The 26,827-nt window shown below is 38.9% G+C and overlaps 1 protein-coding gene across 1 annotated transcript in view; it reads right to left on the minus strand.

Moving 5' to 3' along the window:
• The window catches only part of LOC149288388 (choline transporter-like protein 3), a 55,243-nt gene that overhangs the window by 25,976 nt on the left and 2,440 nt on the right, over positions 1–26,827 (minus strand). The window contains exons 2-7 of the mRNA XM_089491607.1: positions 23,696–23,765; positions 5,635–5,730; positions 3,768–3,910; positions 2,797–2,933; positions 1,727–1,820; positions 416–585 (exon numbers count right to left, since the gene is read on the minus strand). Of these exons, the coding sequence (XP_089347733.1) occupies positions 416–585; positions 1,727–1,820; positions 2,797–2,933; positions 3,768–3,910; positions 5,635–5,730; positions 23,696–23,765 (710 nt within the window). The remainder of the gene's footprint in view (positions 1–415; positions 586–1,726; positions 1,821–2,796; positions 2,934–3,767; positions 3,911–5,634; positions 5,731–23,695; positions 23,766–26,827) is intronic.

Genomic DNA, 26,827 nt, shown 5'->3' on the forward strand with positions numbered 1-26,827 from the left:
CTCCCCAATCTGGTGCATATTAAAGACATACAAGCAATCATCTCTTGTAAGGGAGAAACTTGGATTTATAATTTGCACTAATGCTGTCAATACACTATATGCATGGGGGTGAAAAAAAATTCCGCACTACAGGTATATAAATTATATATAAGCTGTCATTAGAGGTCTATGAGAAACCATCCATATTCATTAGCTGTAAATTATTGGATTCCTTAAAGCTCCAGTTTGAAATCTAAATGTTTATTTTATTTTAATATTGTATAATTGTTGTTTTTTGTGTGTTTACGTCATTCCCTTATTACAATTCTTAGGGATCTCATAACAATTTTCATCACGATGATGCCCAGTGTATGCATTCCCAAGCTACGTGTTGCATGAAGCAATTTCCATAATCATGCTTTTTTAATTTGCTTACCTACTGCAAGGATGCTCAGTCCTATCACATTTTCCCTGCCTGCCATAATCCCACTGAGAACCCGATGGAAAAAGTCAACTTCATTAACCACATTTACCAAGACGGAAGCAAATTGAGTGTAACAGTTTGGGTTTTGAGGAATACAGCGATTGAACAGCGGAATAGTTTTGCTATGAAGATAAAACAAACATACGCAAAAGTTTATGTTTATATTAGGAAAACAGCACTTGTAACAAAAAAACATTTATATGGCATTTCAACATTGAACTGTGTCCACAAAATGGGTTTGTACCTTTTTTGATTTACAATTTATACCAACCTTAGAACTATCATACCCTTTGCAGTATTTGATAATAGTTGTTATAAACATCTCAAGATGCAGACATCAAAACATTTTCATCCATAACCGGTCAGAAATGCTAGAGCGAGTCTACTGATTCTGAAGTGGACATCAGTTTTATACTCACACTCCAACAAACCATTACCGAACGAGTCAGGATTTGACTTCATAATTATTATCAAATACCGTATTGGCTCGGATATAGGCCGCCCCCGTATATAGGCCGCACCCTAAAAGTTTGGTGCTTTTTTAAAGAAAAAGTTGCCGGCACCGGAAGTTGTATACGCGTATTGCGTAGATGTCCCCCGCCGGCCCCGCAAGACACCCGGGAGTCTGCTCTGGTAAGTCTTGGGGGCAGAGGTAAAACGCATCGTGCGGACGGTCACCGGCTGCAGCGATGCGGGTAAACAACCTCCGCAGCCGGTGACCGTCCGCACGATGCGCTTAGACAACCTCCCGTGCCGGCACCCCCCCCCCGTGGAAAGTGCTGGCAGGGGAGGCTGTCTGAGCGTATCGGGGAGTAGGATGCAGGTCCCCTGCACCGCTGCGGGGGATCTGTATCCTAACCCCGCAGCGCTAGACCCCGAATATAGGCCGCACCCCCACTTTAAAGACTTAAAGTGGGGGAAAAAAGTGCGGCCTATATTCGAGCCAATATGGTAATTACCATTGTGCACCATCACTGATTACTATGTAATGTATCCTTCTGAAAATGAGTGTTTTGTGTTTTTTCATGTATCACATTGTACCCATTATACAGCGCTACAGAATATGAAGGTGCTATATAAAACAATAAATAATAATGATAACTACATAAAAAAGCAAAACAAAAATAATACTCACATAAATATTAAAGGTGCATTAACATGTCTTTTATTTAAAAAATAGTTTAGCCTGTTCAACTATTTTTATGCTCAATGCTTTAGCGGCGCTTTAATTTCCTGAAAGGATTATTCGCAGGCAATACTAACCTTGATGGCACTGGGAGCACTGGGCACCATTCCAAGGCATTTGGGTGATTTGTATATTGTGTGTAGTTCAGTTTATAAACACAAAGGTGTGAGCCTATAAGCCAAAAACAACAAAAAATTAGTAAACACCGTTGCCTTGTATCACGCCATGCTCTATGTTTAAACTTAGCCTAAGGAAAGGTACTGTAATACACATATTGCAACAGGTGTAACACAGTATATCATATATGATCCAGATTATATGTATCTCAATAGTGGAACACAATAGATCATTATAAAAATTGTCCCCTATGTTCCTTAAGGACTAGGTTGGGAACCAATGGCCTAAAGTTCAGACCCCGAGAAGCTTCTAATAGCACTAACAACAAAACTGCTTGGTATTCTGCATCAACTACCTCTCGTGCCAGCACCACAATTATTTTACATCCAGTGAGGCCTAAAGCTACATAAAATAAGAAAAAACACATGTATTATCAACAAAAAAGGTGTTCTGCATTCCTAAACAATTGTTAATGATGGCGCTATATAAAACAAATAATAATAATATGGGGCACACTATGTGTAGCTAGATGGCAGCCTCGTCCTGAGGCACTTTATCTTATTTTGGTTTACCTCACTTGATCGCCATGAACTAGTCCCATATTGATCATCATTTTTGTGTTTGGATATTTCATCGTTCACTTTTGTGTTACTTCATTATTGCAAACATGTTTGTGTAATTCTGAAATGCGTGGTTTTCGGTAAAGGGTCATATGTGAACATAATGTTAGACCAAGTGGAGATGATGTAGACATTTGCAACATTTAATAAATCTATTGAGGTTTCACGATACAACAGTTTCACTTTCTTCTAGATTGTATAAAAGGTCTTATAAATGGATGTTAGCCGCCAATTGAATTGGTGACGATAAAATATTTTTCTTTATATATATAATTTCACATTTTTAAAGAAATAACAATTGTGAATTATACATCTTGCTCACAGTATCAGTGGATGCTCTAGAAAATAAATATTGAAAAAATGTTTTCTTAAATATATAAAACTCAAATGTCCGTGGTTTTTTCACTCACCGTTGTTCTTTGCAAATAACTGTATGTCTTCTAGAGATTTAAGTTGCTCCTGAGGACAACTTGATACACACAAGGCAGTGGAATTGATTTTCATGTTTGTGATAGCCAGATTACACGAATCGAAGAAGAAAACATACCTGTCAACATAAACATTAGGTGAATACACCTCTATTTCATATGTGTACTTACTGTAGCCTGCTATAGGTTAATTGATTAACCCTTTCAGAGTTCCAGACATATTTTTCCTATGGGGAAGCAAAGCCAATTTTTGCTATAGGTTATAAATAGCTTTACAATTTACACAGGGAAATCCATGGATACATTTTATCAGGATAGGTTAAGTTAATTCATAATTTGCCGGTTTAATGAGTTTAGTCCTAGAGTCAAGACAATTTTCTTAGTCTTGCTACCGTTATATTTTTTTCAGGAAAAGTTAAACTATTCACAAACACCCAGTTTAGGGGGAAAAAAAAGTGCACCCTATCACAAGATTTAAAGGTAGCAGGGGCAAAATTTACTCCTTCAATTATTTGTCTATATATATATATATATATATATATAAGCCAAATAACAAAAGTAACAAAAAATAAATAATTATATTAAAAGCCTCAACCCCCTTTCTGTCAATATGTATATGTATAGCCAAGTCAATGTACGTAACTGTGCATAACAAATCACAGGATAGGCACTCTTTAGCTATGGGTTGAGTTCAATATTCAATAAATAAGCTAGCAGCCCACTTGCTTTTTTTTTTTTTTAACACAACCATTACATCATAGCAGGCAGGAATATTTGGCTACCTCTTCTAGGTAGTTAACTAAGATAAGCCATCTATTTCCACATATCGATGTGACCTTGTCACATGTTTATAGGTGTTATGCCTACAGAAAGAGGCGTTTTAACTGTAAAGGATGCAAACAAATATAATATATTTTATTTGGAAAAATAAATGATGTTTTTGTCATACATACTTCCGATTAGTCATATCCTGTCCCGAAAAAGGAGCATTTGGTAGAGGAGAGTTTCTTCTTCCACACACATTTCCATAACTGTCATAACCAAAGACGAGTCTCTCGGCGGCTCCAGCTGTTAACGCGTAGCCACTTATGAACATCTGTTAAAAAAAGGCTTTTATAAAAAAGACAGCAAACAATGAAATTCCTCTATCACTATATAGTTCATTTGAAGATATTTTTCAACAGAGAGATTTTTCTCTCTATTAATGTTTAGATTCATGTTATGTTGATATACGCAAATATACAGCAAATATACAGCATAAAACACAGCTAGGCTGCTCACTCAGCACCTTTTCCTTTGGGGTATTGATGCCTTGGCCAATATCCAAATAAATTTACCATTTTAGCCCCAGGTCTTTAGGCTGGCATGTAATCTTGATGGGTCTGAGGTGCATTTACCTGCGGCTGCCAAACCACCACTGCTTGTGTAAGACGCACATTACACGCCATACCGACCTCTGGGCTTCAAGCTATCCCACAGTAAAGGACAGAGGACCAAGCTTTCATCTCTTACAGGTACTCACGGATCTTAGCCAAAAATCGTGTCTAATTCACTGAATCAGCTGAAGAAACCAGACAATCAAACTGGATAGGGAGCAACAATGAGACGAAAACACTTTTTCTAATGTGCATTAAGGATTCTAGATAGAGACATACAAATAAGTAAGTTTGTTAAGTTTTTTAAATTTGTACTAAATATTAACTACAACCAGATAAGCGTTAGACAAATAGAAATAAGTAAAACAGACACTACCAACATACAAAGAAATCATGGTAGTATCCTTATCACTAAGAGACTAAATAGCTATTTTATTTCTTGCCTGCTTGTCCAAAGCATAGGAAAAAAGTTGTCTCCAGGGCAATGTGTAGTGGAAAGTCTGACTTTTTTTAAGATTACAGAATGGAAAATAATTATACTTCAGCTCACACCATAAAGTTCCAATTAATTTGCAAATAGGAAAGGCGATTGAATCATGCATAATATCTCAATGTAAAATGAACAGTCGTGGACAAAATAGCTCAAGAGAATACTAAAAGTACCATGCACATATGCATTTATATATACAGTATATATATATATATATATATATATATATATATATATATATATATATATATATATATATCATATAATGGTGAAGCATTCTTTATTTATGCCTGTTTATCCTGGCTAGGTTGTTTTTTATAAGTATATTGGTCTCTTTTTACATAAAATTCTATTCTATTCAACAACGGCTGTGCTAAACTCAGAAAGATCCAAAGCACTCTAGGAATTTAAGGTAGAGAAGCAAATAAGTTACATTACCTTACGTTACCCCCATTTGCGTGCACCCGGTTCTTTATATATAACTTTAAGCAAAGCAAAGAGTTGGAACCGCTAAACATTTCATCTACATAGCTAGCTCTGATCAATGCATGACAGTAAGGACTCTAACCCATATAGGTCATACTGAGCATGGTGATTAGTAGCCATAAATGTAGCATTGTTATGATGAGCCAGAAAGCTATCTGTGTTGCTTCTGATGCTATAGTGATTTCTGAGTCTAATATACACATATATTTTAAACAGGCAAAGCGAGCTATACTTGGTGGCTATTTTAAGGGGTAGTCATTACTAATTATTTTTCAGGGACCAGTGAAGCATCTATTTATTTAGTGTTTCCCATTAAATATTCTTGTTTTCATGATGAAATATGCAAGTTTAGCACTTTGCAACGCAATTACTCTTTATAACCATGTCCCTTATCTCTAACAAGGTTTTTACAGAAGTAATGGAGTAAATTTTTACAATCAGTCATACATTAAGTTAATCGGCACTTACCAAACCAGAACAAAAAAGAAAAAACACAACCAGCCAAGGAATATCTGTACATTTCCTGTAAATCAGGGGTCTCCATTGTCTTTGTGTTTCGGTCACCTAAAAGAATCAATCGAACATATTAATTCCAATATTGCCTATTATTTGTGCTTTATTTTTTTATGCAAAGGAAAAATTCAGGCTAAATACTTCATAAGTACAAACTTGAAGCGGGTATGTAAAAAAACATCAATTATCATTTGATTTTTATCACGTTTAAAAAAGTACTTTGCATATACCTACATACAAAAGTCATGCAAATCCAGGTAAATGTGTGATGCTTTAGAGGTAAACCTCAAAATGATTGCGGATGGGAGAGGAGAACGTCTGTCCTGTTGGGGATCAGGGGGCTGCACACAATAAAGGTTAGCCGAGCCGCCTGATGCCGATCCCTGGCACATCCTTCCCCAACTGCGCAGACAGGTTTGCGCCATTAATTTCAGCAAATGATACCGTCAGCTAATGGAATATTGGACAATGGAAAACCTGGGCACGCTCCACTGTTATGACATAGTGGCCGGTTACACCAACCACTTTACTGAATATGTTGCAGCTGTGAGCCCGTAAGCACCAAAGAACCTTAATCTTTAGCGGTGTTGTGGGCCGGCAGATGGAAGATAATTGTTATAATGCAAGCCTGGGGGCTTGGTCCTTAATGGCATATTTTTCCCCTCACCATTGAACCATTTTTTATTGAGCACATGCGCCTATGATTTTATAGTAGCGAGCCGAAATAGAAGGCCTTGGAAGCTCACATAACTTTACAACTTTTTCTATCAAACCAAAGTGGGGCTCCTTTTTGTGCATGCGCACAGGAGCATCTCATACCACCCCCCTGCCAAGTGATATACTTGCTGCCACAAGCCTAGTGCACCACATGGGCGCAAGTAGAGATACATTTGGCTGAACCCAAAAAGACGCAGATGCATAATTAGCACATAATGCAGATTAATTTATAATTAGCATTTTAGCACAATAATGCACATTACCCAGTAGGAACTCAATAAACTTTAAATGGACTGATCAGCTTAAAGTGCATATGATGGCCGGAGTGTCCCTTTAATAATTCTGTGAATAGATCCCAAAGTGAGGTCATGCAAGCCAAGCACACAACAAATGTGAAAGCTAGCTCAGAGGAAACAAGATCAATGGCAAACACAACAATACAAACATATCCCACTCATCTAGGATGTCTGGAACAGCAGCACTAAAGCTTTATAAGTGGTTCCAAACAGATTGTGTCCAAAGTCCAATGGTTTTTTTTTACATCAAAGGATATCTGAATGATATTGTTAAGTTTAATATCACTAAGGAGTACAAAAGACTAAGATGTGTTTTTTTCTCTGAACAGATGCCCTTATTACGTGACACATTTCACCTAAAAGAAGTCCTGAATATGATTTATTTTTTTTACTCAAAGGCATTCCAGTCTGCTGTATATCTTTATTTGTGAAGCTAAAATGGACTAGCTGTGACCTTTTTGGTTAATCCACAAAAAAACAAAATAACTCATTTCACTGGAGAGCGCTGGGAAACCCTCCAGGGCAGATGAACGAATATTAAATGTCTGCAGACTGTTTGTGTGTACCGGCTCCATCCTTACTACCACATTGGGAAAACCTCCTAGGAAAAATGCAACCTTGCTGAGAAAAAAAGACTAATTTAAACAGGACGCCTACAATCTTACAAAATCCAATGGGTGTCTTGTGTGTGATTTATGGCCACCCTACAAGTATTGCACATTTAACGTGTAAGCATTTCATATATGCAATAACTGTCCTATATTTGTTAAATAAATGATAGTGTAATATTTTTATGCTATTTTTAAACCAATAGGTGTTTTTAAACACCTTTTTAAGGAAGGTGTTGCTAAAAAAATAAAAAAGCACTGCTCCGTGAAATTCATCAGGTTCCCAATAGATATGAATGCTGTGTACAGGAATAAATTAATGGTGAGATATACACTATAAGGACAAAAGTATTGGGACACCTGATCATTACACCAACAGAGACTTTTATGACATTGCATTCCTTGTGGGAATTGTTGCCCATTCATTTGTGAGGTCAGCCATTGATGTTGGATGTGTAAGAAATGAAGGGTGCCTTTAAAATGGGACATTACATTTATTGCATAATGTTTTGGGGACGATTTGGGTTTCTATAAAGGTGAGATATCTGGTTTTACAATGTAAGGTAATTTGCATAGTAATGCATTACGAAGGGTTTGGAACAAAGGCTCCAACAGAGGTGGGATACCCCACAGGGGGTCAGACAACTGAAGCCGATGTATATTAACATAACTGTGTGCATGTTTGCATAGACTACCTGTCTCCTCCATAATTGGGTCATACAGGAAATCTCTGGAAAGAGGGGTTGGGTGAACCACTTTCTGGGAGGTACAAGGAATTCTGGGATGGCTAGTTAGGGGCTGCAATAGTCAGAAGAGTCTGAGTAAGAGAGAAAGGAGAGTCTGAGAAAGAAGAGACAGAGAAAGAAGAGCGCAGTGAACAGAAGTGTCCTGGGTCAGGAGACTCAGAACGAAGCTGCGCAAGATGTCGTTCGGGAGAAGCCTGTGAGTTGAGCAAGGTTTCCCAAGAATTTGTTTAAGTATCCCTTTTGTTTTGTATAATTATCAAATGTTTTGTGTATGTTATATGTTTTATAACCTGTAACAGTAACCTAATTCAGTATCAATATTCATTTTTCTATACGCTTGTGCTTTATTCGTCACACATTCCCTAAAAAAATATCCCTGTAAGAGGGTCATAATTTCTTACAGATGAGAAGACCCAGCTCGTAATCTCTGTTCCAGTTCATCCCAATGGTGTTGGATTGTGGTCAGGGCAGTCAAGTTCTACCACACCAAACTCATCCAACCATGTCTTTATGGACCTTGCTTTGGGCACAGTCATGCTGATCATTAAGATTTTCCTCAATTGTGCCTAGCCCAAACCCTGATTTCAATAATGAAAAGGTGTGTCCCAACACTTTTGTCCATATAGTGGTGCACAAAACCATAAAGACATGGTTGGATGAGTTTGGTGTGGAAGAATCTGAGCCCTGACCTCAACCCCATCAAACATCTTTGGGATGAACTGGAACGGAGATTGAGAGCTGGGCCTTCTCGTCCAACATCAGTGCCTGACCAAACAAACGTTCTACTGGATGAATGGGCAACAATTCCCACAGAAACACCCCAAAATCTTGTGGAAAACCTTTCCAGAAGAGTGGAAACTGTAATAAATGCAAAGGGGGTCAACTACATATTAATGTCTATGTATTTAGAATGCAATATCATAAAAGAAGTCCCTGTTGGTGTAATGATCAGGCATCCCATACTTTTGCATTTGCCAACCAAACACAACGCAGAACTGACTTTTAAATGTCACTGATTTAACAACACATTACAGGGTCAACAAAACTCCCCCCCCCCCCCCGCAGAAGAAACTCAACGGGATTGGCCTTCTTTATGTATGAGATTAGGCCAAAGCCCTCCTACAATCTCTCCTGCCATCTCCCTCCTTAGTAAATAAGACCCTATATGTGTCCCATATTTCACCAAATGCCCAACAGGCGGGCATGGCTTGTAACACAGACATCGGAATCCACATACAACCGACCTCTGGTGAAAAAAATAAATTCACATCACTGGAAGATGAAAGTAAATGGAGCCCCGAACCAAAGATAACAAGCAGTATGTGCGGAGCCAATACCCCCAAATACTCCGTCTGCACTACTACCCACATCGGGTGCCCATATCACCATGAGGATGAAATGTGTGGGGATCCCCCTCCTCATGATGGCAGAACCCCCTGATTACTACAGCAACAGACCCGGTGGCCACACGTCATACAGCCATGATATAAAGAGATCAGGCGGCACTGCAAATGTACACCGTCTACAAGGGCACACATAAATGCACGTGAGCCCGCACGGAATGGGTTAATGCGCCCCCCCGCCGTGTGATAAAGACATGGAGCTGAGAACATGCGTCACGCGTTACCTGATACTCCCCGCAGCAGGACATGATCCTGGAAGCCACGGGGACACCGAGGGGACCTGCTTCGTCACCGGGAAAACCGGGAAAGGATCATGCCAAGGAGGGCTAAAGATTGCAGGAGCGCAGGTCACAGGTGGCAAGCATTCGGTCTCCTATAGACGAAAAAACGAAGGAGGGGTGAATGGGTGACGAGTCTGATAAGTAACCGTGCAGACCGGGGCTGTTTCCGGTGTCCCCAGCAAGGGGTGAGCCCACAGCAAACTTATGGCGACTTTGCTATAGGTGTGGGCGGTGTCCTTGGTCACTGGGAAGGTGGCAGCGGAGGATAAGTCACCCTTGGAGGGCACAGCGGGTCTCGGTGGCTGTCGGCGATATAATGGCTGGTGGGTGATAGTAAGCGGCAAATTCCGTCAGGTGAAAAACTCCTGTCACGGACTGAGCTTGGCACGCGCGCCCCCGCCGCCTCTTCAACTCAGCCGCGCGCACTGGGGCCGCACGTGGGAGACGCACCCTCCTGGCACCTCGCGCCACCAGCCGCACTGGGCAAGGCATGTTATTACTGCGCAGGGTGGGGTATTAGCCGGGGTACAGGCGCTGGGCATGGCATGTTATTACTGCGCAGGGAGGGGTATAAGCCGGGGTACATGCACTGGGCATGGCATGTTATTACTGCGCAGGGAGGGGTATAAGCCGGGGTACAGGCGCTGGGCAAGGCATGTTATTACTGCGCAGGGAGGGGTATAAGCCGGGGTACATGCACTGGGCAAGGCATGTTATTACTGCGCAGGGAGGGGTATAAGCCGGGGTACAGGCGCTGGGCATGGCATGTTATTACTGCGCAGGGAGGGGTATAAGCCGGGGTACATGCACTGGGCATGGCATGTTATTACTGCGCAGGGTGGGATATAAGCCGGGGTACAGGTGCTGGGCATGGCATGTTATTACTGCGCAGGGTGGGGTATTAGACGGGGTACAGGCACTGAGCAAGGCATAATATTACTGCGCAGGGAGGGGTATAAGCCGGGGTACATGCACTGGGCATTACATGTTATTACTGTGCAAGAGGCTGTAAACTGGAGCACATGCATGGGTATGGCATGTTATTAATGCATGGGTGGGGTTATGAAATTGGATACCTGCACTGTATGTGGTGTTTTCCATTACTAAAAGGTGGTTGTAATCTGGGATACCCTCTGAGCCATTCTACACTGGTATGGGGACCATACTGCCCTGGGTACACGGACTATACTGCCCTGGGTACACAGACCATACTGCCCTGGGTACACAGACCATACTGCCCTGGGTATGCGGACCAAACTGCCCTGGGTACGCCGGCCATACTGCGCTGCATCCACAGTAAGTATATTTTACCTCTTCCTTGCACCCCGGTTAGAAACGCTACAGGACAACTGGATCTTCTTGGTCCCCAAAATGGAAAACCACCAAAGTCTTTATGAGGAGATGGCAACCAGCCCACCTCCCCCCACAAAAACAGCTCCTTGGGGGCCTGGATCCACTGTGGCCATATCTATATACCGTTCATTCATGTATACTGTATGTTTAAAACAGAATCAATTAAAAATGTACATAGAAAATCATTGGCATGTCTGCACAAAATGAAAAGACAAAATCTATGAGGGAAAAGCTTCCTTAAGACCAGAAGACCAAGTACACAAACTCACGTGACCTTAAGTGTAAATACAACACCTGACTAATAACTAAAACATAACTTTTAATACTACACTTACCAGGGGAACAACGGAAACAAAGCTAAAAAGAGAGCTGGGCTACAAACTATTAAATGTATTACATTAAAACCTAAGACTTGTTCTGGGGGTAGGAATTTCTAATCTCCCCATGCCATCCCTAATCTAGCTGCGTAATACGGATAGTAGTGATAGACTATAATTATATAAAGAAGTATTACCACCTATAGCGAGGCATTTTAGCCGTAACCCCAGCGATCACTAGGAAAAAAAGGAATAAATAACCCGACACACGTTTCACCGGCTACGTCCCCTGATTGTAGCTATACTATAGTGCTATTTGCATGAAAGTATAGTTTAAAAAACTGAAAATATACCCTCACTTGTCTCGGACCTGTAATGGTATGACTCATGATCTCAGAACAGGCTTTTTGAAACCGTATGGCCGTGTCTGGGCTGCATCAATGTTACTACTCATTTATGCCACCTGCAGAAGTCACGTGAAACCTCCATGACAGCGCTCCAAGAAAAACAATGATGTCAGCATGGATGTATTTTTGAGTGTGGTAGGAGTCAAGGAATGTGGATCGAGCCAGTAAGTTAGAACCGCAAATTATATTGTTACTTTGAATAACAGAGTAGCATTTTGTGAAATAGGGGGTTCTACATTATGCATTATCTTCAATATTAAATTATTCAACATTTCTCATAGATTCCCATTGTCTATATTGTGATTCATAAGTTACATTTCAATAAGTGATATGTCAGAAAGGGTGCTTGTATAATGTTTGTCTTCTGTATGATGTGGAGTTCATTCTGCCCTCCGGGTTTTCTGGAATCTCGTAGCTTAGTGTTAAAGGAATGTGATAAAGCATTGTGATCCGGCTCAATGCAAGGCTGCGTATGTTATAAAATTTCACATAAACACGAGCAGTCCCTATGAGTAGGGTGACCGGATGCTTCGTTTAACTGGGTGTACGTGTAATAATATACCATCATGTTGGAAAAGGAGTGTTTTAATATAGTCCAACTGGATATGTTTTGCATGGGTCACCTTACCATTAAGGCTCCTGTTCCTAGCCTTGTTAACCTATATATACATCTTCACAATATACATCCTTTAGTTTGCCCATTATATCCTGTTTCTTGTTCTGTATTGCTGTATGGACAGCTTTATGGAGGGTGATCTGTTATTACATGCGTCAGGCAGCCTTAAGGGCCTAATGCAGGTGATCTCACATATCAGGATAGGTTTTTGAAAAAGGTGATATAAGTGGAAATGATCTAAGCTGAGGCTGTTTTTTAATTGCCATATGAGAATGGCAAAAACAGACAATAAAGGTTTTTATATATGCATATATAAAATAAACATATATATATATATTATATAAACATATATATAGAGTGCTGTAGTTTGATTTCTAGGCTCTGTAGCGGGATTGTACCAGTTGCAATGAAGATCTCCGATCTCACCAATTTGCCCATTGAGTAAGGGGTCTACAGAGTAGCCTAATCGTTCAATAGAATGATCTGCCCCCTAGACCTGCCACTGTCAGCCTAGGCCTAAACAAGCCACTAACATAAAATGTGCGTGTATGAAATGTACAACCGAACAGGCATTGCACTGTTTATCAGAAATATGCTCCTGATGTTCAGTAGTAGTGAAGGCAACATAAATCATTAACATGTTAGAAGTAAAAGGTCAAAGTTGGATACTGGAGCTAAAACTACGCTACAGCAGCCAAAGCATGCTGTCCAAATCCTTTATTTGAAGGGAAGTCAGAAATACGGGAAGACTATTTACACAAAATGCTTACTCACCAGAAGCAAACAAAATAAAATTCCGCTCTACTGGCTCTACCAGCCAATGTCCACTCCTTGAATGTTACTATTCTACGTACTCTACTAGTACACTTTATCTGTTACTAGCAGTAGTGCTTTTACTATGTCTGATTATGGACAGTTCTTCTCGTCTCTAGTCATGTGACACTAGTGGACTGTGCTGATAGGTTGCCTTGTTGGTTTTAGCAGGGGAAAAATCCAAAAGGTTTGTATAAAATGTATGCGAACAGAATCATATGACAATATCATGTCTGCAACCAGGCTAATTGTTTGCTTACACATAACAGCGCCTCACTTTTGCCTGTTGTTCTAATAAAGAATTGTCTCATCCCTTTTATTATTACTGAGCATGTATCTCAATACCAGCTGTCATCCTATCACTAATATGGCATGATGTTGTGGTTGCACAAGCATTGCAGTGGTTGCTGTGGTAAGAAATAAAAACCCATTTTATACATAACCGTTTATACGCGTTGATTGTTTTTGTATTTTGTTCTAGCTGACCAAAGGGCATTAGCTCTGCCAAAGACTTCCCTGAGAACTCCATATCTGGATTTGTTATTCTTTATAGTATCGGATCCACAGGAACGTGCGTCTGAAAAGCCAGGTCAAAGCTACATTAACTTTCTATGACTTGATGATACTGTCTGGGCTGTGCACCAGGAAGTTTACCATAATAACTAATTTTTGTTATTCCCATAACCTAATACTGTTTGTAGGAAGAACTGAAACAACTTCTCACCTAATATGAATTAGAAACTGCATGACCAAAAGGATGTGGTTAATTGTGTTTTGAGACAATAACTTATTGCAATTTATTCAATTTATTCATAGAGAATCACAATCATAACATTTGCATCAATTAATCACATTGGAGACTCACAACTGTCTTATGACAAACCTAATGAGCTCATTAGACTTATTGTCCTATCTGCATCTTCTTGAATAGACCAAACATCCTAAAACATAACTTTAATGTTGTCCAGATAATTAAACTGAGACCCCTGCTTTTAAACAAATACATTACTGGCTTCATTATTATTATATTTTTCTTTAAAAATAAACAACAGGGTTGCAGATGATACACCAAAGGGCACGCAGGTAAACTGCCTTTTACCCCATTCCATGGACACTAATGGAAAGGTACCACCAGAACCATAAGATAAGGATTTTCAGATATAGTTTCTCCATCCAATGTGATGGTGCAATAAGATAACGCTTTTCAATTTATCAAGGGAGTCTTAGTATTTCTTTAAGGAAAGGCTGCAGGAGATGGACTGAACAAGTATTCAACTTGTTTTATTGGAGCCAGTTGACAAAGGTTTGCTTTGTTTGATTTACCAATCCTATCTCTGAATCTGAAAATTAGAAAGGCTGAGAAACTGTTGTTTGCAAGGGAGTTTGGTAAAACTGTTAGCTAACCCTGTATCATATCTAACAACCAACACTCGGAAGTAAAACAGAACCACTGAGGAAGAAAATGGACAGGCCTGCTGCCTGGATCTAACTAGAAAGGAGGTGCACACATACTTGCCTGGTAAAGAATGGATTTGGAGCTGTCCTACCACCTCTGCCTCGCTGTGGCTTTCCTAAATGTGGAGGAAAGTATCTGCCAAAGGAGTCTCTGAAAGATCTTTGTCCTTGTATGGACTGACTGAAGAAGAGGGTCTTTCTCCTCGCTTTCCTCCTGGCCTTTCCAAAAACTCCCTGCTATAAAAACTCATGAGCCTTGATAAATTACCATAAATTGATCCAATTGGTATATTAAAGCCTTTACGGACTAGCCTTACCTGCAATTGTTTTAATGTTCTATATAACACCTTCAATATAAATATTTATGTATAAGGCACTGATTTTACATTATTAGGGAGTAATGAAGAAAGTTAAAGCACAATGCAAACCATGTGGTCTTGCAATAAAGTTATTGTTAACACCTATATGTATACCATGTTTTAATAACTCCCAGTTTTGGATATGTTTAAGTTGTTTATTTTGCCATTAGCCCCCTGTTTTCCTTATGATTTTAAGTCGGTGCCAATTAAAGGGTAGCCACCAGGTGGCAGTGTGTGTAAAACATATAACAAAGAAAATATTGGAAGGGGGTTGAAAGCTTGCAATGAAAAAAATAACAAAAGGACAGAGGAGAAATAACACTATACTTATTTGAAACTTGGTCAATAAAAGACTTCAAAGCATTATATGAACTATTTCGATGCCAGAAGCTTGATCCATGTTACCCTTTACAATGTGAGATGACATAAGACAATGAACAGAAAATACTAGATGAAGATATCACACTTTATTTTACTTTCCTTGTCTTTCCAAAAAACCTTCTTGATTGTTGAGCCTTGATAAATTCCCACAAACTCGTCCAATTCTTTTATGAAGCCTTTACCAAAAAAGACCTGCATTGCCCAAAAGGCAAATTGTTATTTGAATCCACCCCCTTAAAACTTAATTTGAGGGTGAATCTACATAAATATTTACTACTTTGCTACAATAATTAGAAGATAATGTTCAAGAATACGTATCAGATTTCTTACAGCTACTTTACTTGGTACTTTCTGGGTTTTTTTTAACTTTTAGGTTTGGTCTGTGAAGCATTAGCACACTTTTCTTAGTTGTAGCTGGTTAAAAAATGTGCCAATGTTTGCCTGATCACATACGGATTTTAATTTTTTAGGTAGTTGGCCATCAATGTGCTTTATATTATGAGAAACCTTTCCATATTTGACTTAATAATTAATATCTCCGATAATGAAGTCATTAGAACAAAACAGTCGTCTAAAGGGTAAAGTTGACCAGTGTCCTTTTAAAATTGGGGTTTTAAGCTGTGGCAAAGCATATGATAAAGCTTTTGATGATTGTGTCTATTCCCTAGAGGGCACATAGCTGGCAGTTTATTGGACTGAAGCTAAACTTGCCAACTTGCAGTTAAATATACTAGAATGTTGAAAAACAAGAAATTTGCACATTTGCGGATCAAACTGGACATATTGGACAATGGACTTCTCCCATGGACGTAGTCGCTAGCACTAGGAATAACGATAACCCCGACTCAACGCACTAGAGATCATTGAATATTGTTGCAGAAATGTCCAAACATGAAAGTATATAAATATTAATAAACAGACGCTTACGTATAGCACCATGCGCAAAATAGAAAGGAAATAATTTCCTTCTAATCTGAGAAAACAAATGCAACAAACCCAAACAAATCAAACCAAGAAAACTATGTAAAATAATGAATGCTACTATAATTTAATATAATAATGTGTATGACATCGCCTGAGGAAGCAAAGAAGGAAGACTACTCCCCTATTCAGGACAAGTTTATAACCTAGCCTAACCTGCGCTTTGTTTAATGTTCTATGACTAGTGTTCATTACCTACTTTATAGGGCATTTTTAAATGATTTAATTTTCATTGTTGCTCCTGAAGGAGAAATAAAGTTAAAGCAGAATGCAAAACCTGTGGTAAATGATTGGTTTACCCTATTCTAATCAGCGCTACAGAATTTGATGATGCTATATAAAACAACAAATAATAATAATAAATATTTTTAAGTTGTTTATTTTGCCATTAGCCCTCCTGTCATCCTAATGGTAGGGTGCCTTTTAAAGGGGAGCCACCAGATGGCAGTGTGTGTGTGAAGAATATAACAGAAAATAAGATTGAAATAAGACAATGTATAGATAATACTAGATTAAAATATTCCACTTTTTGTTTTTACATAATTAGTCGCTTGCAATATTCTGGATGCTGCTAACTTCGCCATACGCTTTTCCATTTTTATATGTTTTATGTGTTATGCTTTTCCTAAATATCTTGTTCTTTAACATCAGTATGTGTTCTGGTCAGCGATGGTTTTCTTGGAGCTTTGACAATGTATAAGCGCGAATGTCGTGGACAGAATTTGTAATATGGTAAATGGAACAAGGCGAGTCGTACAATAGTAGAGGAAGTCCCTGCCCTTCAGTCTAGGAGGGAGCAAGACAGAAAGAATTCCATCTCTATTTTGGGCTGAGAACCGCTAGTGCCATATCTTATCACTGTACATTGCAATACTTTCAAACCTGAAGTTGGATTGTACATTGCTTTGAATCCAACGTGTTTGACATTGCTGTAGCAAAGGGTAGTCATCAGATTTCTTCTTGTTGACGGTTAGCTGGAAATATTCAGGACAGACTGAGGTTACGTGATGTGCTGCGGGTACTGTCAAGGAATGAGCATGTGCACTGAGAGTAAGAACCTATGGCACAGGACTGAAAACACCTATTAAGGGTTTTTTTGTGTGTGAGCCAGCTCCCAGGGACAGTTTTGGTCATACTGGGACCTTGGGCAAGCCTATGCGATTCTGGGTTTTGTGTATCTCCTGGTGCCAGGTGCAGGAGTATAAAGTCATATCCTGACACTGGTGAAAGAACATGATGGAGGGGTCAATAGGTTAGCAGTCAATGCTGGCAACCCCCATCTACTGTGCCTGACATACCTTCCATCTGTAATAGGTAATCAGGGTGACCAAGGATAGCTGATGTGAGCCTCTATAGTAAGCTTAGGCCCAGAGCATTGTAAAGATGGCCCATGTTAAATGTCTGTGTCATCTCTAATTCCGCCTCCTCTTTACTGGTTTGGTCCTCACATGAGTACATCTTTCCTAAGAGATGGCCGCTTGGTATTGAAAATGTACAAACTGTAGGGGATAAGATAGATTTAAACATAGATGTAAGATTGATACGTAACGTGTACCTCATTTCTGTAAAATGTATAATTATTATCCAAACCATCAAACATTTGGATCTTTGATAACAAGAGGGACATAAGAGGAGAAACAAGGCAAACTGGGGGGGGGGGGGGCTAAATAAATGGTATATCTGAACAGTAGAGAAGGAAATATAAGCTGTGTGCCCAGAATATATAGTCTAATGATTTATTACAAGTCATACAGATACATGTGAATCAACACTGCGTGCATCTGCCACATTCTGTGTTGAAGGTACACTCTCGCCATCAATACATATGATAGCTACACAGTCCCTTTAAGATTTTTGTGGTATTCTTTTTGCAAGTACATGGGGGGGTTCTGCAAAATCCTTGTTCTAATTCACTTCACTCACTTCAAGCACCTAACGCTAAGCTGGATTTAGTCAGTAGCATAATGCTAGCGATATGTCAATACGGCTTTAAACCTTTCAGTTTGTTTGTCTCTTGTGACCTTGCGTTCAGTTATTTCTATAGCCTATTGGTGGCTTGGATCATATGAACAGGTATACTCTGACCTGCACTGATTTACTTTTACAGTCTGCCTGTTGTGGGACACACAGAGAATTTGCCTGAGTCGTGTTAAAATTCTCACAGGAGAAGGTAAGGTAAAACTATATCAAATTATTATTATATATATATTATATATATTATATATATCTAATAATTCCTTTGTTGTACAATATATTCTATAGTTTGGTTCCTGTTTGTTTCAGTACTTATTTGCTTAACAAGGTGCCACAGAAAGCGTTCTTTTGGGATCTGGAATATGTATAGGGTATACAAAACAGCGGGGCTGGACTGGGGGAGACTAAGTGGTCCTGGCACTTTAAGGCCAGCACCCTCTAATGACGTATGTGTGGCCGCTGGCTGGATGCGTATAACCGCACGTTATGTTTTATACTCTCACGGCATGAGGCTCTACTGCAGGAACCGATCTGCTGCTTGAGTGTCAGTAAGTATCCGGCCCTGTCGGCCACTGGCCCACCAGTTAAATCCCCAGCGGGCCAAATGGCCAGTCTGGGCCTGCAAAACAGCATTGTGGCATGTATTTAAAAATTACCTTAATGTGTATTTGTTCCATTTGTTTTCTCCGATGAAAAGGAAATGATTTATTAATATTTATATACTTACATGTTTTGGGACATTTGTGCAACAATATTCAATGATGTCCAATAAAGAGCTCTTGGGTCCAGAAAGATCCAGTTTGTAGGATGGTGATTCAATGATTTCTCTCACTTCAACATATTTCGGTTTCAAACATGATTCCTGGAGGGAGTAACGTTATACTAATACTAGAGGACAATATTAATTTATGCATCTAACAGTCCTGATGGGGCAACTTTATGGGGCCATTATTGACAGTTGTGGTAAAACAGGAACTGGTTTTAGTGGAAACCTTGTGGTTAAAGCTTGGGTTTCAAATACTAAAAAGAGTTAGGTTTCCTAAACTTCTTTCCTTAACTCCCATGACCCTTTGCGATAATCAATTGGATATTGGAAATATGGCCACCATTAGCTCTCTTTGTCTTTATATTAATGGTGAAGATAAAACATGATACGTTGGAAAAATATCTCCATTTCTTACATTATCTTTCAGAGGTTAAAAACAATGGACATACTCAACACACATTTTAAAGTACCATATCACACAGTTTTCACATGTAGAATAACCCAGTGATTACTCGTTGTAAGCATTACTTGTAAAAATTGAATCATGAGAGTGGAAAAACAAAGGAAAGACCCAGTATAGGGTCATGTTATTCAACAAGACAAATCATAACCAGTGAATATTGTGAATCAACAAGGCATCACTTGCACCTATGGGACTATGGGAAAATTGTGAGTTTCTAGTGAAAGGCACTGATGAGTTGAAGCCTATGCCATACATCAAGCCTACTGTACTGTTGATCCATTATACATTATATGTGGACACCTGATCATCGCACCTATACGAGTTTGTAAAACATATTTTGGGGTACTGTAGTAGCTCTTAACAGGAAGACTTTTAATTTTTGTGAGGCCTACTATAATGCAGTGCTATGACCATTGCCTTTCGCAGTTGTTTGGGTTTATGGACTTCATAGTCCATAGTGACCCAATACAAGCCCCAGAAAATATATCCTTCTACTTCACTTGAATACTCTGTTGCCTTTGTGGTTGACCAACTTAATAGCCATTACCTTGTTCACTTATCAGTGTATTCAGAATCTGAGAATCACACATGTTATATCTCCATTTAAAATGTAATGTTTGTTTTGTATATTGTATGTCTCTAAAGCGTTTCTTATTTGAAGAAAGGTGGAATTACCATGAATTTGCCTCGACTCCAGGTAATTTTTTAGAAATTCTGTTTGCCTGTTTGCTTTCACTAGTTAAACATTTACAAGAGCCATTTATGTTTCTTGTTGAACCTGAAGTTATATAGATGTTATTGGAAAGCTTTCCTCTGAAAATGTTATTGACCTCTGTATAATGAGGGGCACAAATGAAATGAAAGAATATTTAGAAATGTGGGGTATTTCCTATGGGTACCAGAAGTAATCTCTCCTGAGCTGCTTTTATGTGAATAGTTTGGGTCACCACCAACATGTTTTATGTGACCAAAGAGGTGACATGGTATCATTTGCCATTTTTCTCTGACGTTATGCTTTTCAGGGATTTTTATATGGAGTTTACATATAGTCCCTTTTATTTAGCCCTGCAAACTGCTGATTGGCCGCAAAGAACCCGTTGGGATATTCTTTATTGCTTTATGCTTTATTTCTGGATTGTTATGTTTCTGGACTTGGCCAATAGACTAAAGTTGCCTTTGGCTGTCAGGATCTTTGGATAAGTTGTATGCACATGCATTCTGTTGTTTTTTATTTAGGTATCTAGTTTAATAAAAACTTCAGGTATTAACTGGTACTTTCTATATTCAACACGGCTAGTTCTCATGGAAAGATATGTTTCCCAAGTGTAGAACTAAGTGTTTTTTTAGAGCATTTGTAGGTGAACTGAATAAGTACATAGTAACATAGTTTACTCAAGATTGAATTACATTTTGTATCTTGCAAACTAGATTATCTTCCTCAAAAATGTTCATGATGATACAAGAAAATCATCAGTATAGCAAGCAAAAGATCTTAAAAGATCAGTAGGGTTCTTATAATCTTGACTTCGAAGAACCTGTCCTGTTTCTCTACCAGTTATCCCAACAACTAAGCCATTTCAGTGATTCACGTAATCGATGTCCCCAATAACTGCAGCTACAGACTAATGCTCTCCATGTAAAATGTGTTTACAATTTAAAATTAATCAAATTTCAAATTGTAATATCAAAAGAATCTTACTCATTGAGGCTGATGAAGCTTTCTGTTACTTGGACTATGGGTGTGAGGACCATAGTGTTCCAAGGTCCATGTTCACACATTTCCATAAATATCTGTCCACCCAAAGTATGGAATGTCAGGCATTTGGCTGATATCTGTGACTTGTCCCAACCTTTGAATAGTATATTTAGTTTTACTGCCATGTACTGATAAGACCATCTAGTGCCTTGTGATACCATAGATAGAGGAATCACCAGGGACCATAGTTTAGCATGCATGTTGTTACACAGATTGCTATCAATAATGGTTACATGAAGCAAACTAAAATGGATTTTATAAATAAAACGTGTTTGAAAAAAGAGAATATTCTCCATCAATTCAGTTGCCGATCGGCAGCACGTTTCTATGAAACACTTCTAAATGTTTATTCATGGACATTTGAGTTGAGTCGTGCTGGTAGTCAATTAAAACAGATTGAATCCCCTTGGCTGCTCAGAAGGAGGTGAGATGATACAGACTTCATTAAATTAAATACAGATGCAGCAGATGTCTGAATGGTCTTCCCTTAGAGCCAAAACAGACTATATCCAAAAAAAAGTATGTACAGACTATGCTCCCAGCAAAATAAGGCATTAGGTATCAAAATAATGAATAATAAATGAAAAAACTTAATCAAGTTAATAAACATATGTATTTTTATCATTGGCAACATGATCACATTGTTGGTTCATGAGAAAAAGTCATGAATCCATCATGTATGTGTTGATACCTAATCACTTATTGTGCTGGGAGTGCGGTCTGTAACATGTTTTTGGGGTACAGACTTTATATGTTCCTTAATAGAGAGCTCAAACCAGGCAGAGGGGTAGTGTTACTGCCCTAACTTTAAACGTAGTGGGTGACATTATGGCTGCGGATATGTTGGGTGGCAGCAATGAACAAATTGCCTTAATTCATATCAACGTACAGATACATACTGTCAATAAACATGTCAATAAACATGAGGCTGTATTGTATACCTGAATAGGTGCTTAGCATTACAAGGATCAGATCAGAGGATCATGTGCCCCAATTCCCACAAAAGTAGTACAGTAGGGCATCTTCACTGGACAGCAAGACGGTGCCAGAAAACCAGGATTGTCCCACGAAAACCAGGACTGTTGGGAGGTATGCTCTTATCAAACTGTATGGATTTAATTTGGCCAAAGCACAGAAGCTGCAACATCACACTAAATATAAAATATAGAGGACACACCTGCCCTTTTCTGTATTACAAGCGTACCAAAGTTTTTTAGCTCTCTGAAGCCAGATCCGTGCTTATGCAGCCTCTGCGTGAATCTTCTGACCTTCAGAATGTATCAGAGCTTTGAGGGGCTAAAAAGCTTCATTGACAGAAACGACAAGTGTTACAAACACTGAGGCAGGTCCATTATTATTTTAAATGTAACTGCTTGGCTACCTCTATGATTTACAATGGCAAGTAGAATGTTGTAAGCACAAGAATACGTTAAGGTCTTATAGGCACCCTGACTTAGCTTGGCCCTTTTCCATTACAAAGCCTGGATATTGCTTTATGTATCACTCTGAAAGCAGATTAGGTTCTCAATGGGCGTAAAAACACTTCTATTATTGAAACTGTTTCACTTAAACATTGTGATGTTAAACCCTTAAATAATCAAGTGCAATAGATAAAAACCCCTCTTTTCCCTATTGTCCCTGCTTATTCCTCCCCTGCTCCACTTCAGCTCATAGCCTCTTTTATGTAGTAATAAATCATTCAAACTTGTTCACTGAAGAATGAAAACAGACCATGTTTTTGTGTATTTAACGGCTACTTGAATAATTTATATATATTTTTGTGTTAGATGCAATGCCCCTAGGAATAGGTGTTCCTTCTTTTCCTGCTGCAGTTAAGCAGGGAATGCCCAGTATGTGTACCGGGCCAGGATTAACTATCGCTGTTCTGCCCAAAACATTTCCTTGATGACACATCGCTGCCGAATATGATGGCGCTATATAAATCAATAAAAAATAAACACATAAGGAATCTGTTTGCAGTGTAGGGAAGATGTACACCTCTCCAAATTACAAAGTATACAAGAGCTATCTAACTGTAATTTCCAGATACAGTATGATTATAATTAAACTGCCATTTTAACTTAAAAATGCAAGATTGCAATATATATATATATATATATATATATATATATATATATATATAAACAGCTTTCAAAAGTATTGTGTCATTTTCCATTTGAGAACAACTCTAGTATTCGCACGATATGTTTTTGGCAGCTGCATATCAGATATATGTATCTATTTTGCCTTTGTTGTCCAGAGAAATGCACTAGGTTCATAGACGCTTCCCATCATTTAGGGGTCAGAGGGTCTCTCAAAAGTACCCAGGGTGTCCCATGAACATCAGGACTGTTGGGAGGTGTCGTCTTATGAAAGTGGATAGCTTCATTTGTTCTGCAACCAACCAAAGAGTATTTATTCCCTAAATATCACCTTCAGGTCTGCCATCTTTATTTACATTTATATTAAATAAACAGTGCTACATTATATTACTGTTAAGCAGTTATTTACTTTTTCCATGGGATTTCCCTAAATGCTGTAGGGTTTCTTTCTGAGTTGTCCCACAGGAAGCACAAGATAGTATTACTGTACAACACGTACTTTGTAAATGGATACAAGCTTGTTTATTTACATATAGCATCACACATAAACACACTCACAGCCATACACACATACATATATATTGTAACATGTTATTTATTTTGGATGTTAACAAGAAGAATTCATTAACATTTCTTATTTTTAATTACTGTATTCACATTTAAATAAAACATAGCAAACATCTGTACGGGAGGAAGATTTGGTGGTTTACGGTCGTGTGTGGCTTTTGGGATGGGGCATAGACCCCATTGTTTGTAATTTATGTTCAGGGCTAATGTATCCACTGGGTAAGCTGGATGTTTGCCCAGAGCTTTCCATAAAAACACAGTACCATCCATACATACTATGGTCTTAACAGCGTCCAAAAGAGTAAGTTGTATCAGTTTTTCTAAAAATAATATGTGTATTCAAATTTTATATTATCTAAAAAAACAAAGACAAACCAGCACACTAACAGACTATACAGATATGTACAATACGGCAAAAGAAAAAATGTTGGTGCGCTAAGCTAGTCTCAGGCTCAAATAATACAAATGTATAATATAAGGCCTACCAAACAGTGTGAGCATGCTGCAAATACAGTGTGTTGGCTGTACAATGTATACAAAAAACAAAATACTGTCTGCGCTTCTCACCCTAATAAAGTTGGCAACAAATATATAAACACAATATAAATGAGAGGTTTTAGTTATATGAATTGGCCAAAGCATAATTAAGCTCACCCGCCACGTCAAGGCACACTCTCAATAGGGTGAGAACCTACTCTCACCTCCTACATAGTGGGCACACAAAGCAGTTTATACTGCTACCAAAACCTTATTAATGTGTTGGGGGAGGTGCAATTAAACCGCCTCCCATTTAACCCCTGGACGGCAAGCTGCAACCAGACTGATGAGGAGCCAACAACCTCAAATAACTGCAAACAGGGAAAAGAAAAAATGTTGGTGCGCTAAGCTAGTCTCAGGCTCAAATAATACAAATGTATAATATGAGGCCTACCAAACAGTGTGAGCATGCTGCAAATACAGTGTGTTGGCTCCTCATCAGTCTGGTTGCAGCTTGCTGTCAAGGGGTTAAATGGGAGGAGGTTTAATTGCACCTCCCCCAACACATTAATAAGGTTTTGGTATGTGCCTTGACGTGGCAGGTGAGCTTAATTATGATTTGGCCAATTCATATAACCAAAACCTCTCATTTATATTATGTTTATATATTTGTTGCCAACTTTATTAGGGTGAGAAGCGCAGACAGTATTTTGTTTTTTGTTTACAATACGGCAAAATAATATGCACAAACTGGCCATCTTACACATACACAATCCAACAAACGTATATTGATACATTCACGTCCAGCACAGATCTCTGGATCCTTCTTAGGGGGCATCACACACTACGGCCGTTCCTGGTAAGTCACCATTTTGATGAATAGATACAGTTGTTTGTCACGTTATGTTTGCATGGCAGGTGCACTTATGGGAAAAGAAGTCTAGACCAACACGGACGGCAGAGATGCACTTTTTGGGGCCTCCTGGGAAACTGATCAGTGCTTCACCCTCCGCACTTTTAGAGCTACACTGTTGTTTTTGGTTTGCATAACAGCTTTAAGCTATTATTCTAACAATACAACAGAAGCATTTTAATCACCAAACTAGCTTTCTCAATACCTCTTTAAATGGGGGCAGCATAGTTATTGCTTAATATCTCCAAACAAGAAACCCCACATAAACAGCTTTGCCCTTTTATACCACCCATTTATACTAAAAAGAAACACTCCATGTACTTTGAGATAATTGGTGAATACCTGAACTTGGCTCCCCTCCAGGATTGTTTTATCACGAGCGTCATATGTGAATAACCTTCAGTATGTATAACATTCTCTTCAACCTTGAGGCATCATAAAGCTTAAACCTGTTGGATTAGTAATTAATAGAAAATAGCTTCAACTGTTTTAAAGGCAGGCATGGCAAATACCAGAGGCTCAACGATTCTGTGTGAAGAATGAAACATTTTTATTTTTAGGTTGGAAAAACGGATTTCTGTTTTCAGTCTATAATGTTACAGACAGGGTAGGCTCCATCATGAGAGCTGCCAAAGTCTACATGTTTCCAGACGCTGATCTATGTGCATATGACCCTGCGATAAGGTGAAAGGCAAACTGTTATTGGACGATTTGAACCCATGTGATTTCAGAGGAGTGACACCAAATCCTAAGGTACCCCTTCCACAGCGTTATAGTTATCTCTGGCACTGATAGGCCAGTTCTAAGATCTAAGATCTCCATTGCAACCTGCCCAATAGGCAGTGGAACTTGAGGACCCTGATCAGCCAATAGGATGGCTACCTCTTCAAATATGCTGCCCTAGGCCAGGATACGCCTTTGCTTTCTTGTGTATGTGACCTGTTTGAAATCTCTCTGAACATGTCATTTTACATGAAAATGTTGCTATACAAAATTAGTGATAAACACTTTGCACACAAAAAATGGCCTGGGGACGACAATGAGACACTTTATATCGGCAGATATGGCTGTACGCTGAAGCCACTGGATCAGGACACTTGGCGATAATATTAACAGGGGGGTTTATCTTGGCCGATGGCCAGTTCTGGCCTTCTAGCACTTTTCTGGTAATCAATAATTTCAGAAGCTAGCTCTACCTCTACCGAGCACCGGTATTACCTCTCTGTCTGATTTCATAAACCTGTTTAGGTGTCTGGTTACCATCGCAGACAGCAGCAATATTACACATCAACAGGCCAGTTATTATAACAAACTGGAATTGGGCTCAGGAAGCAGATGTTTCTAGAGCTTTCCAAACTACCCTTTCCTTGATGAGATTAAGTTAGGAAGATTACACA

Source organism: Sceloporus occidentalis, unplaced genomic scaffold (assembly GCF_023333645.1).
Source record: "Sceloporus occidentalis isolate IW3139 unplaced genomic scaffold, rSceOcc1.0.p SCAF_51, whole genome shotgun sequence".
Lineage (NCBI taxonomy): Eukaryota > Metazoa > Chordata > Lepidosauria > Squamata > Phrynosomatidae > Sceloporus > Sceloporus occidentalis.